We start from the raw sequence: 19,602 nt of genomic DNA, 5'->3' as shown, positions 1-19,602 counted from the left end.
TGGTGTGCCGATTCACCAAATGTTGAGCAGCCACATGGTCCAGCAGACACATTCATAAAGCACTACTGCCTTGTGACGATCAACGAAGCTGATACAGCAGTGGGCCAAGTGATGCTTCGCAATCTTTTTAAATAAGGTGAGCCGCTTTCCTTCCCTCCGCCTGTATTGTTTCTACTATTATCTGTCTGGCAGCATGCTGATGCACTATTGTCTGGCGGACAGCTAATACTGCTCACTATTCTATTCAAGCATGTGAATCTATGAACACCCCAATACTGGAGAAGAACAATTGTTACTTACCTGTAAACTGTGTTTCTCCATTATTGGTGTCTTTCGTAGATTCACATGCGACCTACCCACCTCCCGTCAGAGGCTCGTTACTCCTTCTACACTGTCTTGTCACTCTTGTGCTGCGAAATCTGAAGGCCTGCGCCGCTGAGGAGAAGGTTCTGGTGGGGTGCTTGTGCCTGATTGGCTGTAGTTTGGACTAACATAATGACATGGATATGCTATAAGGGTTCTTTTTCTTCAAATGTATTCCTATGTGTTAATGCTAACCTTAGTACTTGTACGTATTTATGGTTTTAGAATGTATGTAATTGTTTTTATATACATATATTTGGTTTTATTGCTATTTTATTTACCCTGGGGCTCCCACTTTGACGACTGGGAATATTCAAGCATGTGAATCTATGAAAGACACCCAATACTGGAGAACTACAGTTTACAGGTAAGTAACAATTGTTCTTAATTATGACCTACATTATTTGCAGTTTCTTGCAACCATTTAAATAGGCTAAATGCAGTCGAGACCTGGGACCACAGTCATGTCTACAAAGTCCTGATGTATCTTATTTGGATTGGCTTCCACTGGTTGACCAGTTTCTCTGTGCTCAGACTTGCCGAGGTCGTATCATTGCCCCATATTTGAAGGATAAGAAATGTAAAGTGTTTTATAACTTTAAAGACTAGACCAGATCTATCCACAGGCTGTTTTGATACTGTCAATGTTTAATGATGGACTAGTAATACAAAACTGATCCATGGCCTCTCTCCTAGAGGGAAAAGGAATTTTCAGTGTGCCTCATGCAAACTTATAGTGCACTTCTTGAAGTATGAAGATTAAGGTTGTATGTTTTAGTTATTTATTTGATGGTTTACGCCAGTAAGGACTTGACATTTACATGCTTGATGTCTGCAGTCAGGCGCGTCCTAATATGATCAAATAGCAACCTCAACTTGATAATGTATAAAAAATAAATTGAGCTGTAGTTCTTTGTGGGATTTGCGTGTACCTACCAGACTAAAGGGCAAGACCCAGGGTTCTACATTAAACCTATGCTGCTCTACTTCACTCCCCATGGAGAATCTAGGGACCAAAGAGTAACTATCATATTTCAGTGCACTAATTTTGATGTTTAACACCAGTTTAATTCACATCTTCGGCCACTCCCAAGTTACTGGCTAGTAACCATAGAACCACAAAGGAAAAGCCTCCAATGTGTTTTTTGAGAAATGTTTGCTGTTATCTAGAGCCTAAAATGTACAGAGCCTATGGAGATATTGGCAATGATTAACTTGCAAGGAATCTGCTCATTGTTGGCTAAAGCTTCAGTATTGCATTGTACTACATAGCTGTAAGCATCTGTCGCATTCGTACTTTCTTCAGGTTTCTAAACTTTTAATTTTAACTCATTTATTTTTGCAGGTTCTTATTGCGAAGATAGTTACAAGTGCGCGAAGCCCTGGAGCAAAATGTTACGGAATAGTTACCATGTTGTCCAGTGGAGATGTGCCTAGGTGCATCTCGCACCTTCATCACACAGAATTGCATGGTCAACAGATTTCAGTTGAAAAGGCAAGTTTACTTTGTAAGAAATGGGTGGGAGTGATTTTTGGCTTTCCTTTCTATAACTTTTTTTTTTTTTTTTTGACAGTTGAAAAATGACACTTTCAGAAATATAAAGAGAGAAGTTGATGAAAGGGTGGGTTCAAGCAGATTTGTGAGAGACAAGAAGGCTGCGGGTGGAGACAAGAAGGCTGCGGGTGGAGACAAGAAGGCTACAGGTGGCGACAAGAAGGCTGCCGCCGACGAAAAGGTGGAAAAGAAGTCTGCCGGGGCTGACCAGAAGGCTGCTGGGGGCGACAAGGTGGAAAAGAAGCCTGCTGGGGCTGACAAGAAGACTGCCGGGAGCAACAAGGTGGAAAAGAAGCCTGCTGGGGCTGACAAGAAGGCTGCCGGGGGCAACAAGGTGGAAAAGAAGCCTGCTGGGGCTGACAAGAAGGTTGCCGGGGGAGACAAGGTGGAAAAGAAGGCTGCCGGGGCTGCCAAGAAGCCTGCTGGGGGGGACAAGGTGGAAAAAAAGCCTGCCAGGGCTGACAAGAAGGTTGCCGGGGGTGACAAGGTTGAAAAGAAGCCCACCAGGGCTTTCAAGAGGACTACTAACAGTGACAAGAAGCCCAACGATAAGACTGATGGGTAATTGTTCTTGTGCATTTATTTCAAGGATGTTTTTATGTGAATTGAAAGCATTAGAGGTTAACTTTTTTTCGTTTTCCTTTCAAGAGATCAAACTTCAACCAAAAAAGAGGAAATTAAGTCTGATAAATCTGAAAAGGAAGGCAAAGAAAAGAAAACTGATCTTAAGGAGCAAAAAGAAGGGACATCTAGTGCTACTACTGAAGGGTCAAAGAACGAAGAAAGAAAGCGAAGAGGTATGTAAAATATAATAGGTGTAGTAACCATTGACTTCTGTCTTTGCCATATTCAAATTAGCCATAGTCCTGCCCCAACATAAGATAAGTTCAAGTGATAAAAAGTGAGAGATCAGTTCAAAGATTACACCATCACTTTCGTTTACTCAGTGAGATTTCCTGAGTTTTAATGATGCCCAGACTTGGGTCCTCTGCTTGCTTGGATTTAAACTTTTCCTGCACTTCACTGTTGCATCCTTAAAAGTCTGGGAATGGGCTAGGGTTGCTTTTGATCATGTTCAGAATGTATGTGGCTTGGTAGTTCTTGGAGCAGAAAAAAAGGTTGATTGCCCCTCCACACAAGGACTTTCCTCTTGCAAAGTGGGCATAAAAGCAATGGTGTGTCATAGGAGCCAATATATTTATGTATTGGGCATCTTCAATTCACTGTTAACAGTTTCATGCAAGTTTAATGGGCATGTGACTCGAAATAAACTTGATTAAAATTGGTAGGGCAGAAGCATGGGGCTTTTTTCAGGCTTGTTTTTTATTTAAATACTATTCCATGAGTGTGCCAAGTTAATTGATTGTAGAATCTGCTTTCTAATGGATTCAGATATTGGTCCTTGCGGTCACATCTTTGGAACTACTCACCCATCCTTTATTAGCATATGTTTCTACTGATGTGGAACCTGGGTGCAGTGGCCAAATGTATTTTGAAATGAGCTAGTATTTTGGGGATTTCTGTTTTTAAACCCTACCTGTGGCAGTAGAAAATTCTAAACCAGTTAGGAAAAAAAATCTAGACTTCTGAACTGGAACAAACAAAAAATCCTGCTACTATAAGTTTTGTCTGCTGCCATATTTCAGTTTCCTTAAGTAGCTAAGCCTTTCTTTTTTCCAGATACTCTTACTCCTGAAGAGTTGGTAATTATCGACCAAACAAGAAGAGAAAAGCCAATGAAGAGACCAACAAGACGACGATTTGAACGGGTTAGTTCCTTTAAATCATGAAGCAGTTGGAATTTTATTTGGGGTGTACAAAAATGGGCTGGTCTTGAGTAAATGGGATTGTACTGCACTTTTAAAGAGTTAGGATGCCTTTTGAGGATGAAAGAAAATGTTAGTGTAAATTCAGCTGGTAACTAACTTTTTCATTATGCTACATTTCCTGCTCACCAAGTACAGAACATTAGTTATTCACAACCTACGTACTTTTTTCGCCCTTTGTAAGGCATACCAACATTGTGGATAGTTTAAATATAGCCGACATTTCAGACTGACTTTAAAAGCATAGTTTTTAGACAGCAATACAACTTTTTTTTTAATATTCGATAAAGTCCACATTGACTTCTAGCTGCTTTCACCTTTTCAAACCCTTCACTACGCTCCATGCAGATAAAAACCTTTTTGCTCGTTTAAAATTACATTTTTAAAAGATTGTGGTAGTTTGGTAAACGTTCCTGCATTCACGGGCAGTACTAAGTAAGCATCAGTAACATTGCATCAGAGCACTTTCACATGCTGACCCTGCAGCAAGTACTCGCGTTGCTCAATCAGGGGGATTTTCTCGCAACTTTAGATCTAAAGGATGTGTATTTTCACATTCCGCTGCCCCAGTCACACACAAAATACCTACGGTTCACAATCCAAAACCAACATTACCAGTTAAAGGTTTTACCTTTCGAGGTCACCACGGCACCCAGGGTGTTTACGAAGTGCCTGGCGATGGTGGCGGCGCACCTAAGGAAACAAAACATTCACGTCTACCCTTATCTGGACGACTGGCTCATCCAGGCAAGGTTGGCCCAGCAGTGTGCCGCCCACATGTCCCACACCATTCACCGTCTTCACGATCTGGGATTCTCACTGAATTACCCGAAGTCCCACCTGCAACCCGCCCACATTTGGCAGTATCTGGGTGCGACGTTAAACACTGGCAGCCACAGCAGCCACAGCACAGCCAAATTCAGTGAGGGTCAACAGCATTCAATCGCTGATAGAAAGATTCAGACCTCAACACTCGCTCCCAGCGCGAGTGTTCATGCAGTTGATAGGTATGATGGCCTCCTGCATCTCCATAGTCCCGCACGTGAGACTTAGCATGTCAGTGTACTCAGGCTCACGGACAGTTAAAAGACCTAGTGTTGGTGAGCGGTCGTGCATACAACTCTCTGCATTGGTGGAATCCACAAAACCTTTGCAAGGGACGACCGTTCCGAGAGCCTGTGCCACAGATCATCCTGACAGACTCTTCTCTCCACTGTGCAGGGCCTATGGACACCACAACAAAGGAAGATGCACATCAACGTGCTGGAACTGATGGCGATCTTCCTGGCACTAAAGGCCTTCAAAGTACATCTGTGCAACAAGGTCGTGTTGATCCAGACAGACAACATGACGGCCATGTACTACATTCAAAAGCAGGGAGGAACACACTCCACAGTTGTCTCATCTGGCTCCGAGCATGTGGAAGTGGGCCATTCAGAGAAACATCTGCCTCATGGCAGAACACCTCCCAGGCAAGGACAATCAGATGGCGGACCTGCTGAGCAAGTGCAGCCACCAAATGCACGAGTGGGAGCTACATCCATCAGTGCTCCACCCGTACTTCCGAAGGTGGGGTCATCCAGAGATAGACCTGTTCGCCACAAAGGAGAACGCAAAATGCCAAAGCTTTGCCGCCAGGTTTCCACACCCACAAGGCAATGCGATATGGATGAACTGGTCAGGCAAATTTGCGTACGCTTTTCCCCCAGCACCTGTGGCACGCAAGCTGAAGCAGCACTCTGACACTCGTCCTGGTTGCTCCGTGGGCTCGCCAACCATGGTACACCACGTTTCTGGAACTGTCCGTGGTACAACATCAAAGGCTGCGCCTCACACCCAGGCTTTTGACGCAGAGCCATGGCGACATTCAGCACCCAGATCCGCAACAGCTCAACCTGGCGATCTGGCTCCTGAGGTCTTAGAGTTTGGCTACCTCAATTTACCTCCTGACTGTATGGACATCATCCGGGAGGCAAGGAAGCCCACCACCAGAGCATGCTATGCGGCGAAGTGGAAGCAGTTTGTCATTTACTGTGCAGGCCACGACATTGACCTGCTGGATGCATCTATTCAGAACATCATTTGTTATCTCTTACATCTGTACAAATGTAATCTGGCCTATGCTTCCATTCGCATACATTTATCCGCAATGGCTGTTTATCTCAAACAGACAGCACCTCTCACTTTTCAGGGTGCCTGCCATTAAAGCCTTTCTGGAAGTACTCAAACGAGTCCTCCGCGGACGCCACCAGGTCCGGAGTGGAACCTCAATGTGGTCCTCACCAGGCTGAAGGGTCCCCCTTTTGAACCACTGCATTCCTGCGAGATTCAATTCCTAACATGGAAAGTGGCTTTCCTTATAGCGATTTACGTCGCTACGACGAGTTGGTGAACTCCAGGCACTAAGTATCCAAGAGACATTTATTCAAATTCATTCTAACAGGGTAGTACTTCGCACTAACCCTAAATTCCTTCCTAAGGTAGTGTCTGTTCCATATCAACCAGACTATAGAGCTACCTGTGTTCTTCCAAGATCCAGAGTTTCTGGCGGAGCGAATGCTCCACACACACTTGACATCAAAAGGGCCCTCATGTATTACATTGATAGGCCAAGGATTTTAGGAAGACTAAACAACTCTTTGCCTTTGCGCCACAACACAAAGGTAACCCCATTTCCGAAGGCTGGTATGGATTATTAAATGTATTCAGATCTGCTATCAGAAAGCCAAGTGCACTCTCTCCATTCCTTCACGGGCCCACTCCACCCGAAAGTTGGGGGCCTCCATGGCTTTCCTTGGAAATATTCCCTTGGAAGACATATGTAGAGCAGCCACATGGTCTACCACACACACATTTACAAAACATTACTGTGTTGATGTGCACTCCAAACAGCAGGCAGCTGTAGGGCAGGTTGTTCTAAAAACTCTTTTCCAAACTGCTGCAGCTGGAACGGGCGGCCGCCGTTAATGGAGGGACTGCTATGTATTCTATGCACAGATATGAATTCAGCAGCCTACATGCCTCGAACCCAATATGCTACTTACCAGTATGCATCTGTTCTTTGCATGTAGGGCTGCTGACATTCATATCGCCCGCCCTCCTCCCCGGCGCCTGTAGCGGCTGCTGCATTCACACATACTTCTAGCATGGTCATCATTCACTTAGTTTCACTCCATCTTGGCCACAATGGCTAAAAACAATCTGAGGATGGAGTCGATGCCCATGCGCACTGTAGTCCAGGGGAGGAGCCACCTATCTCGTGATACTTCGAAGACTCTTCCAGGACAACAATGGGCAATCATCCGGACCCAACACTAGGCGGCGATCTATGCACAGATATGAATGTCAGCAGCCCTACATGCGAAGAACAGATGCATACTGGTAAGTAGCATATTCGGCTTCCAGCGTGCAATTTCATGTTTAGGCAGGGCTAGGTCTCTTCTGGATGGCCAAAGGGGACAAACAGCTGGTCTGAACTTGTTGTGAAAAATTGGAATTTCGTTGCAGCTGTCCCCCACTCTCTGCTCCCTTAAGAACTGCTAGATGCTGGTGTTCGACTGACAGTACACGGAGGCCTGCTAACAAGACCTCTGAGCAAGTGCTTTTTAACCCAAGTAAGTCGAGTTGTAACCCAATTGGCAAGTTCTTTAGCACCCATAGAAGTTCCTACTAATTGATAGCCATGGTACTTAGGGCATGGGTAGTGTAGGAAGCTAGCTCTTTATATGGTATATCAATAGGTTGATTAACTGTTTGAAGAGTGCCAGGGGTTCCTTATGATTGGACAGAAGAATTGCTATTCAATTCTAAAGTGTTCTATTAGCGGGTATAGTGGCCAAGCAGCCTTAGACTTAACACAGTGGAGTTCTCCCATAGGATGACATTACCACGTTTGAGACTCGTACCTTAAATCTGACAGCTATATGTTCAAGGCATATGAGCTGCAGATCGTACACTTGGCATTAGATCGCCACCTGGTGTTGGGCTCTGATGATTGCAGGTTGTTTTCTTCTTGGAGAAGTCTTTGTAGTCACGATATAGGTGACGACTCCCTTGGACAATACTGCGCATCAGTTCCATCTTGAGATTGTTTTTTCCCGCTTCTGGGTTCGGATGAAAGTTTATCCGCTCCGGCTAGAAAAGCTTTTCCAGCAACTTCGAAGCGAAAAACTACCACCAACTACCTTTGACATCGAAGACAAAGCTTTTCGACGACATGACTTCCATTCCGGTAATCGAAGTGGGCCGTTGGGCCTATCGACGCTGTGCGGCCTACACCACATGGAAAGAACTCTGTTCAAGAAATGCCCAAAATGCCAGGCAAATTCCCGCATAGCGGTCATCACGAGGTTTGCAACCTGTCTATCGCCGGATCACGAGTCGTCCTGCACAACTTGTGCGTCCTTCAGGTGCTTCGGCACCGAGCAAACCACACGTGCCGATCCCACCACTTCCAACGCCACCGAGGCCAAAAGACTCTTCGGCACTAAAAGCGTTGACTTCCAAAGATAAAGATGGAAAGCCAGCTTCCACTCCGAAGACTACTGTTCCGGTGACAACACCCGCAAGGCCGGATCCCGAGGTTCCGAAGCCCTCTGACACGCCTGTCAAACCGAAAGTAACACCTTCGACACCAAGACCTTTGCCACAGGACACTAACGCCTCCCAAGGCAAAACGACACAAACAACCTGTCGGAGCCGAAGAAGGTTGTAGAGGATGAAGAGGAAGAATTGTTTAGACCAGACCCTAAACAAAAGAAAATCTACATAAACCCAAAGACTGGACATGTGGGTGCTATACCTCGTAAGACGAGACCAGCAGAAACTCCACCTACACCTGTGGTTCCTGCCAAAAAGGACTGCAACTTCCCCTATGCACCACCCCCCTCTTCTGTATCTCCTTCCTCTCCTAGGCCTCCTTATATTTCACCTCAAATTTCTCCTGTAGCCTCTCCTGCATCCTCACATTCACCACAAACTGATGAGGAGTATGACCTAGGTGGTGGGGAGGATCCGAATACAGACCCAAATACATATCCGTTAGATGAGGATGTCTATACCTTTCCACCGCATAATGTGCCTGATATCCCGGATCCAGTTATACACATCAAAGCCCTCTCCTCCAAAGGACAGCATTGGCTTTAATCACCTATCTACCACAATGTTATGATGCACTCTGATGACATTGAGGAGGATTTTCTGTTAGATACTTTTGAGCAATCACACAGATCCACTCACTTCCCATGATCAAAGGAGTCATTAAGCACGCTCCAGAAATATTCAAAGATCCTGTGCGTGCTAGGGTACTGAATCCAAGGATAGAAAAGAAATATAGGCCTGCACCCTCGGACCCAATCTATATTAAGGGACATCCCCCTCTAGACTCATTGGTGGTGTCCAATGCAAGAAAAAGAGCGAATTCAGACTTCTAATCAAACGCCCCCACCTGACAAGGAATCCAAAGGCTCGAGGCATGTGGGCTGCTGAATTCATATCTGTGCATAGATCGCCGCCTAGTGTTGGGTCCGGATGATTGCACATTGTTGTCCTGGAAGAGTGTTCGAAGTATCACGAGATAGGTGGCTCCTCCCCTGGACTACAGTGCGCATGGGCATAGACTCCATCCCCAGATTGTTTTTTTTTTTCCGCCATTGGGTTCGGATGTCATTGGTTCCCTCCTGTCGGAATCGATTAAAATTAACTTTACTTTGCTTGAGACCAAAAGGTCTTCAGGACTTGCGTCGGTATTGTCTTCCGTTCGGGTTCGCAACATTCCTCGGCTCCGAACAGAGCTTGTTCTTCCGTGTGCTTTCGGTGCAGAAGGGCCTAGTCGACGCTCCAGTCTCTTCAACCATCATGAAACTAAGTCCATTCAAACGATGTCCGGTGTGTGCCTCGAAGTACCCACATATTGACGTCCACCCGGTGTGCAACAAGTGCTTGTCGCCGGACCACGACGAGGCCAAGTGTATGGGCTGTTCCAGGTTCCGGTCCAAGAAAACGCTCAAGCTCCGTCGAGCTGCGCGCCTGGAAGCCCAGCAGTCTGCACCACCGCCTCCGGACATTTTTGATGCTCGGGATGTCTAGGACGACGATATCCAGGACATCACGGAATCTAACCCCGCATCGGAGGTCGGGGATGACTACGACGCAGAGGCCGAGGATTTCGGTGAAGTCGTCGAGGAGGTAGGGGACGGCTACGGGGCCCTTGCCACCGTGGAGGATAGCTCGGACGAGGGGCTTCCTCAAACTGACTCCGGGGCAGTCCAAAATAATAAGGCCCAGGTCGAGGGATCGCCTTCGGGCCTTACCCAAGACCTTGTTATAAGTTCCTCAGCTCCGCCTCCTGGCCCGGCCACGGACATTAGTACCGATTCACTCCCGGTACCACTGAAACCAAAAGTGAAACCTGCGGTCTCGACGCCAGAGATATCGAAACCGAAAGTGGGCGTTGCGCTGATCGGGTCGAAGGCTTCGGAGGCCTCGGCGCCGAAGAAATCTAAGATGGCCGTCGAGCCGAAGAGCCACGTCAAAATGGCCGAACCGAAGGCTCCTACATCGAAGCCGAAGGTTAAGAGGTCGGACTCAGCCGCATCGGCGCCGAAGACGGTCGACGCCGGCAAGTCGACTCGATCACAAGAAAACTGTCAGCGACCCCAAGAAGTCTCTTACCGACCCAAAGAAGCGGCCAGACGACCCGAAGTCCCTCTCTGCCTCGCTTCCACACGACCAGGCCAAAGGAGCTGCGCAGAGTGCGTCGACTCCGAAGGGACCATCGTCTGTCTCCGCTCCGAAACCAGCCGCTAAAGACTGTCGAACCGGCGCGTCCATCCGCCGCGTTCACAAAGGTTACGGAGTCCCTACAGCGAATTAGGGACGGCGCCGCAGCAGTCGAGCCGAAAGACCCAGCTCCAGCTAGGCCTCTGGAGAAACCGGCGAAGATGCCCACGTCGATCCTTTTAACCTTGCCGCCTAAAACGGCGCCAAAGGCTTTCGCAGCTAAACCCGGGGCCGGCGTGCCCGAAAAGGTGTCTTCGCCGCCGAAGCCGTCGTTGGTGGTCATCGGCCCACGGCATCAACCACTTGCAGAGGAGGAGCGTCGGGAGCATTTCATCGACGCCGAAACAGGCAGACTTTCCCTCCTGAAGAGGAAAATCACCCCTGAGCCCCAATTGGAGTCGTACAGGATCCCACTGAAACGGAAGATGGACTCAGCTGGTACTCCTGCCTTGGTGGAGCCCATTTCACCACAGGCTCACGAACTCTCGCCCACTCATTCTAATGTCGACGTGGGTGAGGGCGACGACTAAGATAAGTACAGCTATCCCGTCTACACAGACCCAGAGGATGGGACTGAGCCCTGGTCTGCTACTGGAGATCCTGGGGACCCGCATTCTGGACAGGACCCTCAGCTTTTCTCAGCCAAAATTTCCCAACTGAGGACTCTGGCAGCTGCCCGCTCAATGAGGGCATTGAAGGCCACAATCACAACGTCGAGCTGCATGCTGACCCAGTGGACGTCGACTTCCTATTTGACACATTTTCTGTCTCTGAAAAGACTGTGAAAACTCTGCCAATGCTGAAGGGTGTTTTGAAGCACGCGGCTGAGGTCTTCAAAGAACCCACCAGGGCGAGGGTCATCAACCCAAGAATCGACAAAGTACAAAGCGGAGCCCACAGGTCCAACTTATATCAAGGGACAGTTGCCTCTGGACTCCCTGGTTGTCTCCAATGCCCGGAAAAGAGCCAACTCTCACACTACGGGTGACGCTCCTCCCCCAGACAAGGAATCGAAAGTCTTTGAGGCTTCGGGGAAGAGGGTGGCAGCGCAGGCAGCCAACATATGGCGCATCTCCAACACGCAGGCGCTCCTGGCGCGTTATGACAGGGCACACTGATACTCTAGAGACCCTTTTGCAACATTTACCCGATCAATATAAGGAAGCGGCTGAAATGTTAATACAAGAGGGGAAGCTTATCTCCAACGCTTCCATAAAGTGCGCTCTGGACGTGGCTGACACCGCCGCACGCGCAATTAACACTAGCGTTATGCTTCGTAGACATGCATGGCTGAGGATATCTGGGTTCAAGCCGGACATTCAAACCACCATCTTGAACCAAACAGTCAACCCAGATCACCTGTTTGGCCCTGAGGTTGACACCACCCTTGAGGATGAAAAAAGACACCGACACTGCAAAATCTATGGGTGCTTTGCAGTCCCAGCAGTTTCGGAGTGGGTCCTTTTGCCTCTCCAATACTAGAGGCACCTCAAAGGGGCAACTTTCGCAGTCCGCGCAGTTCTACAAAAGCAACACCCAGACTACTTATACCAACAAGGGTCGAGGTGGATACCGCGGCAACAACACCAAGGGCAGAGGACGTGGTAACAGCTCCAGGTCCTCCTCCGCCGCCAACAAACAGTGACGCCTTGTCACAGCCCCCGACCACGCAACACCGGTCGGGGGGGAGACTCCAGCAGTTCCTGCCCGTGTGGAAGTCCATCACTACGGACAGGTGGGTCAGAACTTGTCCAATTCGGTTATTGTCTGGAGCTCACATCCACTCCACCCAACATACCCCCAAGGCACCATCCTATGTTCGGCGAGCACTTGCACTTATTGCAGCAAGAAGTCAGTCATGCTGCAAAAAGGGGCAATAGAGCTCGTGCCCTTGCAGGAAAGAGGTGCGGGAGTTTACTCCCTATACTTTCTGATTCCAAAGGACGGATCCCTCAGGCCCATCCTGGATCTCAGGCCCCTCAACTTTTACATCCTATCAGAACATTTCCACATGCTCACTCTGCAGCAAGTTCTCCCGCTGCTTCAACAGGGGGACTTCCTAGCAACTCTGGACCTGAAGGATGCGTACTTCCACATTCCGCTACATCCTTCACACACAAAATACCTCGGGTTCACCATCCAAAACCAGCACTACCAATTCAAGGTTTTGCCTTTTGGGGTCACTACGGCACCAAGGGTTTTCACAAAGTGCCTGGCGATGGTGGTGGCGCATCTGAGAAGTCAAAACATCCACGTCTACCCCTATCTGGACGTCTGGCTCATTCAGGCGAAGTCGGCCCAGCAGTGCGCCGACCGTGTCCCACACCATTCACCTTCTGCACGATCTGGGGTTCTCACTGAATTACCCAAAATCCCATCTCCAGCCCGCCTACATACGGCATTATCCGGGTGCGACCATAAACACTCTGGCGGCCACAGCACAGCCGAATTCAGTGAGAGTCGACAGCATTCAATCGCTGACCCAAAAATTCAGACCTCAACACTCGCTTCCAGCAAGAGTGTTCATGCAGTTGATAGGCATGATGGCCTCCTGCATCTCCATTGTCCCGCATGCGAGACTACATATGCGTCCGCTTCAGGAGTGCTTAGCACGTCAGTGGACTCAGGCTCACAACCAGTTGAAAGACCTAGTGTTGGTGAGCGGTCGGGCATACAACTCTCTACATTGGTGGAATCCACGAAACCTTTGCAAGGGCCGACAGTTTCAGGAGCCTGTGCCACAGATCATCCTGACGACGGACGCTTCTCTCCATGGATGGGGAGCGCATGTACTCCAATACACTGTGCAGGGACTATGGACGCAGCAACAGGGGAAGATGCACATCAATGTTCTAGAACTGATGGCGATCTTCATGGCACTAAAGGCTTTCAAAGTACATCTATGCAACAAGGTCGTGTTGATTCGGACGGACAACATGACGGCGATGTACTACATTCAGAAGCAGGGAGGCACACACACTCCGCAGCTGTCTCATCTGGTGCAGAGCATGTGGAAGTGGGCCATTAAGAGGAACATCTTCCTCATAGCAGAGCATCTCCCAGGCAAGGACAATCAGATGGCGGACCTGCTCAGCAGGCACAGCCACCAAATGCACGAGTGGGAGATACATCCATCAGTACTCCGGCCGTACTTCCAAAGGTGGGGTCATCCAGAGATAGACCTGTTCGCCACGCAGGAGAACGCAAAATGCCAAAGCTTCGCCGCCAGGTTCCCACACCCACTGTTGCAGGGCAATGCGATATGGATGAACTGGTCAGGCAAATTTGTGTACGCTTTTCCCCCAGCACCTCTGATACCGCTGGTGGCACGCAAACTCAGGCAACACTCAATGACTCTCATCCTAGTTGCTCCAACGTGGGCTCGTCAACCATCGTACACCACGTTTCTGGAACTGTCCGTGGTACCGCATCAAAGGCTACATCTGACACCCAGCCTTCTGACGCAGAGCCATGGCGACATTCAGCACCCAGATCCGCAACAGCTCAACCTGGCGATCTGGCTCCTGAAGTCCTAGAGTTTGGCTACCTGAACTTCCCTCCCAATTGCATGGACATCATTCGGGAGGCAAGGAAGCTCACTACTAGAGCCTGCTACGCGGCAAAGTGGAAGCGGTTTGTCATTTATTGTGCGAACCACACCATTAACCCGCTAGACGCTTCTATTTAGAACATCATCTGTTACCTGTTCCATCTGTACAAGTGTAATCTGGCCTATTCTTCCATTCGCATTCATCTGTCTGCAATGGCCGCGTATCTCAAATAGACAGCACCTTTCACTCTTCAAGGTGCCTGCCATCAAAGCATTTCTGGAAGGCCTCAAACGAGTCAATCCGTTACGGACTCCACCAGTTCCTGAGTGGAACCTCAACGTGGTTCTTACCAGGCTGATGTCTCCTCCCTTTGAACCACTGCATTCCTGCAAGATTCAGTTCTTGACATGGAAAGTAGCTTTCCTCATAGCAATTACATCGCTACGGAGGGTTAGTGAATTGCAGGCCCTCACAATCCAAGAGACATTTATCCAAATTCATTCCAACAGGATGGTGCTCCGCACCAACCCTAAGTTTCTGCCCAAAGTTGTCTCAGTTCCACATCAACCAATCGAATTACCTGTTTTCTTTCAAAATCCTGAGTCACTGGCGGAGTGGATGCTCCACACCCTTGTCGTTAAACGGGCCCTAATGTATTACATTGATAGGACCAAGGATTTTAGAAAAACTAAGCAACTCTTTGTCGCCTTTGCGCCACACCACAAAGGTAACCCTATTTCCAAGGCTGGTATTGCTAGGTGGATCGTTAAATGTATCCAGATCTGCTATGTAAAAGCAAAACGCACTCTTACCATTCCACCAAGAGCCCACTCCACCAGAAAGTTGGGGGCCTCTATGGCTTTCCTTGGAAACATTCCCTTAGAGGACATATGTAGAGCAGCCACATGGTCTACCACACACACATTTACTAAGCATTACTGTGTGGATGTGCACTCCAAACAGCAGGCAGCTGTAGGGCAGGCTGTTCTCAAGACACTTTTCCAAACTGCTGCAGCTGGCACGGGCGGCCGCCGCTAATGGAGGGACTGCTATGTATTCTATGCACAGATATGAATTCAGCAGCCCACATGCCTCGAACCGAATATGCTACTTAACAGTATGCAGCTGTTCTTGGCATGTAGGGCTGCTGACATTCATATCGCCCACCCTCCTCCCCGGCGCCTGCAGCAGCTGCAGTATTTCACATATATACTCATAGCATGGTCATCATTCACTGACTTTCACTCCATCTTGGCCACAATGGCTAAAAACAATCTGGGGATGGAGTCTATGCCCATGCGCACTGTAGTCCAGGGAAGGAGCCACCTATCTCGTGATACTTCGAAGACTCTTCCAGGACAACAATGTGCAATCATCCGGACCCAACACTAGGCGGCGATCTATGCACAGATATGAATGTCAGCAGACCTACATGCCAAGAACAGATGCATACTGGTAAGTAGCATATTCGTTATTGATGCGTCGGTAAAAGGATTGCTGCACAAGCTACAAATATATGGCGCATTGCCAATACACAAGCCCTTCTCTCACGTTATGACAGGGCTCATTACGACCATTTAGAAACACTAACGCAGCACCTCCCAGATCAGTTAAAGGATCCTGCCACTGAGCTTATTCAAGAAGGCAAATTAATATCGAAAGCCTCAATAAAATGTGCACTAGATGTCCCAGACACAGCTGCTAGAGCTGTAAATACTAGCGTGATACTCAGGAGACCTGCATGGCTGCGCATTTCCGGGTTCAAACAAGAGCTGCAAACCACAATTTTGAACCAGCCCTTTAACCAAAACCAGTTATTCGGTCCAGAAGTAGACCCTACACAGGAGAAAATGAAAAAAGACACTGATACGGCAAAGTCAATGGGAGCTCTACAATCCACACAGACTAGAGGAGGCTCCAAGCAGACTGGAGCAGACACAGCAACATCTTTCAAAACACAAACATCCTCTAACAAAGGATATTTTAGAGGAGGATACAGGGGCAATAATAACAAAGGAAGAGGACGCGGTAACAGCAATCGCTTCTCCTCAAAAACTAAACAGTGACTACCCTCTGCTCCCCCAATAGCATTCCACTCCTGGGGGGGCAGATTAACACAGTTCCTGCCTGTCTGGAACTCAATCACAACGGACAGGTGGGTAAGACCGATTATCCAACATGGCTACTGCCTAGAACTTACAGCAATCCCCCCTCCCAAACATACCACCCAGGCATCGTACTAGGTCTACAGATCACCTGACTCTGCTTCAACAAGAAGTCCTAGCACTTAAAAAGATGCTATTCAACCAGTCCCATTAGAGGGACAGGGGACGGGGGGGGTTTACTCGCTGTATTTTCTAATTCCCAAAAAGGACTGGACACTGAGACCAATTCTCGACCTCCTCAACCATTACATAAAATCAGATCATTTTCATATGATCACTCTGCAACTAGTGCTCCCACTGTTGCAACAAGGCGATTTCCTTTCTACACTAGACTTAAAGGACGCCTATTTTTACATCCCAATACATCCATTTTTATCAATAGCATGATTGTGAAGCAGGAGCCTACCCGTAATCTTCGCCTTCCCCCCCCCCCCTCATTCCACTAGTGGTGCGCAAGCTCAAACAGTCTCTCAAGCTCATTCTAGTAGCTCCCACATGGGCACGCCAGCCGTGGTTCACCACGCTACTAGATCTCTCTCTGGTTCCACATCAAAAGTTACAGCTCACCCTCGATGTTAAAACAGAACCATGGTGAAATCACCCAGACCCGAACCAACTGAATTTGGCGATCTAGCTCCTGAAGTCATAGTTTGGTTATCTTAACCTACCACCAGACTGCATGAATATCATTAAAGAGGCGAGAAAACCCACTACTAGAGCGTGTTATGCCGCCAAATGGAAAAGATTTGCAATGTATTGCAAACATAATCACATTGATTCACTGGATGCTTCCATCCAAATATCATTTGTTACCTTTTACATCTACAAAGGTCTAATTTGGCATACTCTTCCATATATTATACACAAGGTACTTAGGGGTCTAGGAGCTGAAACCAGAAAAGTGTTTACTGCTGTAAAACCTATGTCTAGTTAGTACTATAGGAATATAAACAGTAACAGACTGAATCGCCAATAAATGAAACACCTGTAATCGTGAGTCACCCCAGTTGTTTTGGATTCCCATCAAAGTCTTACAAGATCAATATTATCATTTGGTAATCCCTGGCGGGTATTGTGTCTCCTGACCATTGAGATCACAAGCATACCCTCTCGGATGGTTCGGGGTAGCGACCACAATCACACAGGTATCACAAATGCTGTTGATTCAATGGGAAAGGTACTAACTAGACATAGGTTTTATAGCAGTAAACACTTTTCTTGTTTCAGCTCCTAGACCCCTAAGTACCTTGTGTTATCACACCTTTTCATTTAAACTTATCTGTAGAGTTACCTGTGTTTTTCCAAAACCCAGACTCTGTAGCAGAAAGGGCCTTACCCACGTTAGATGTTAAAAGAGCTCTGCTATACTACATAGACAAAACCAAATCCTTTAGAAAGACAAAACAATTGTTTGTATCATTCTCTTGTCCACAAAAAAGCAACCCTATCCACAGTTCCTCCAGAGCACACTCCACTCGCAAGCTTGGTGCCTCTATGGCCTTAGTAAATATACTATTAGAGGACATATGCAAGACAGCAACATGGTCTACACCACACATCTTCACTAAACACTATTGTGTTGATGTGCAAGCCAAGCTGCATTAGGCCAAGCTGTCCTTAGAACATTATTTCAGACTACTGCAATGGATACAGGCTACCACGGCTAGGGGAGACACTGCTGTACAATCGATGTATACGAATCTGCAGCTCTACATGCCAAGAACAGATGCATACTGGTAAGTAGCATTTTCCTTTTTGTTTCCTGAAAATCACTAACTAGTACTTCGTCTCATAGATCTTGGTGTGTACATTTTAAATAAAAAATCGTTATGTAAGTTGGTGTCAGATTTCTTTATTGAGATTTTTGACTCAGTGTAGTCGAGCAGTCTCCGGCTCACCAGAGGTGACTGTTAGCGATTTGTTGCACACAACCACATATTGAGTTCCATGGCATTATTAAAGCAAGCTTCTGTACACTAACAATGGATCCCTGGACTCTGCATAGTGCACCTCATTTTAGTACAGTAGGAAGCTGGCTCTTTATGTTGCCACTAGGTGGTGATACTTTCAGAGTCAAGGGGTTCCCCAAAAGTATACAGGGCACAGTGCAATACTCAAAGTGCTCTATTAGTGGTAGTGTGGGCAAGCAGCCATAGGCCTAATACAGAGGAGTGAAAGACATTTATTGCACATACATGATCAATAAGACGCGACTCGAGGAGATCAGACCAATTTTATAAAATATTTTGTACTTTATTTTAAAACCCAGGTCTTTGTAATTAAAAACGTAAATATTACAATTTTAAAATCCAGTTCTGTAGTAGGGGATCTGTGTATAGTCATAATCTAGTGAATAGTCCCACCCATGTGCGTGGACCCCAGAGCAATCAAAAATCTCTTAAGGTGTCGAAAAATGCAGAACTGCACAGACACTTAAGAGAGAATTAAAGGCTGATAATGCAGCCTATATAACCAGGCTACACTGTCCAGTACTTCAGCTAGAAATTCCACAAACAACAAAGTCTGTCCAGATTTCCCTTGCTTCAGCAGCAAAAACCCTCTGGAATGATAGAGGAAGACCTGGACAGACAAGCCCCATAGGCTGCCATTATGGTGCTCAAAACAGGATACTGTGCCTTTAAGAGAACTTTACAGAACTTAACAGTATCCCAGAATGCACTGCAGGTCCCTTTTACTTTCAGTTCTTTTTTTTTTTTTTCGGCTCCTGCAAGCAGGACCCTGGAGCTTTGAGCTCTCCCTTTTCAAGGGTTTATTGGTGATTTTTCACTTTTGTTTCAAGTCGAGTGCTTTCGAAGTACTTTAGTGCCTTTCTTCTTGGTTATTGCACTCTTTTGATGTCAAATATGCCTGCATTATTTGACAAATGTCCAGAGTGCTCCAGAAAAAAGGCCAAATCGGATCCCTATGAGGTGTGTATCCTCTGCCTTCCCTCTTCCCATGTCCCAGAGGAGTGTGTGATTTGTCAGGGCTTCTCTGGCAGGACCCTGAAGGACAAAGAAGATCAGGCTTCAAGCCCTTGAGGAAAGAAGGCTGAAGGCGCAAGGTGGGTCTGGAGGGGCTTCCTCTGCCTGTGCTGAGCCCTCTAGGGGGCTCCCCAGGGGCAGGAAGACCAGCAAGCGTCCCCATTCTCCATCTGGGTCGATTGCACAGACTACGGCGTCGAGAGGGATTACTATAGTCTGTTCCCCGCCGTCTGGGGCGAAGCGACATCGACGTTGAAGGAACTGAACAGACCGCCGGTCTCCTGTGACTATTTCGTCGTCTGAGTCATCGTCGAGTGATCCGGCGTCGGCGCTCACCGTCAGGGCGACACCACCGCTCGCCGTCGGCAATCGGAGATC

At 47.6% G+C, this 19,602-nt stretch overlaps 1 protein-coding gene across 4 annotated transcripts in view; it reads left to right on the top strand.

Moving 5' to 3' along the window:
• Positions 1 to 19,602, top strand: part of SLTM (SAFB like transcription modulator) — a 225,770-nt gene that overhangs the window by 77,379 nt on the left and 128,789 nt on the right. For all 4 annotated transcript variants that reach the window (XM_086959379.1, XM_086959378.1, XM_086959377.1 and 1 more), the window contains 4 exons: positions 1,709 to 1,858; positions 1,938 to 2,479; positions 2,567 to 2,715; positions 3,599 to 3,687. In XM_086959379.1, the coding sequence (XP_086815505.1) occupies positions 1,709 to 1,858; positions 1,938 to 2,479; positions 2,567 to 2,715; positions 3,599 to 3,687 (930 nt within the window). The remainder of the gene's footprint in view (positions 1 to 1,708; positions 1,859 to 1,937; positions 2,480 to 2,566; positions 2,716 to 3,598; positions 3,688 to 19,602) is intronic.

Source organism: Lissotriton vulgaris, chromosome 2_2 (assembly GCF_964263255.1).
Source record: "Lissotriton vulgaris chromosome 2_2, aLisVul1.2, whole genome shotgun sequence".
NCBI classification, from domain to species: Eukaryota; Metazoa; Chordata; class Amphibia; order Caudata; family Salamandridae; genus Lissotriton; species Lissotriton vulgaris.
The sequence above is the reverse complement of the archived record's forward strand: the minus strand, read 5'-3'. Positions and strand labels throughout refer to the sequence as shown.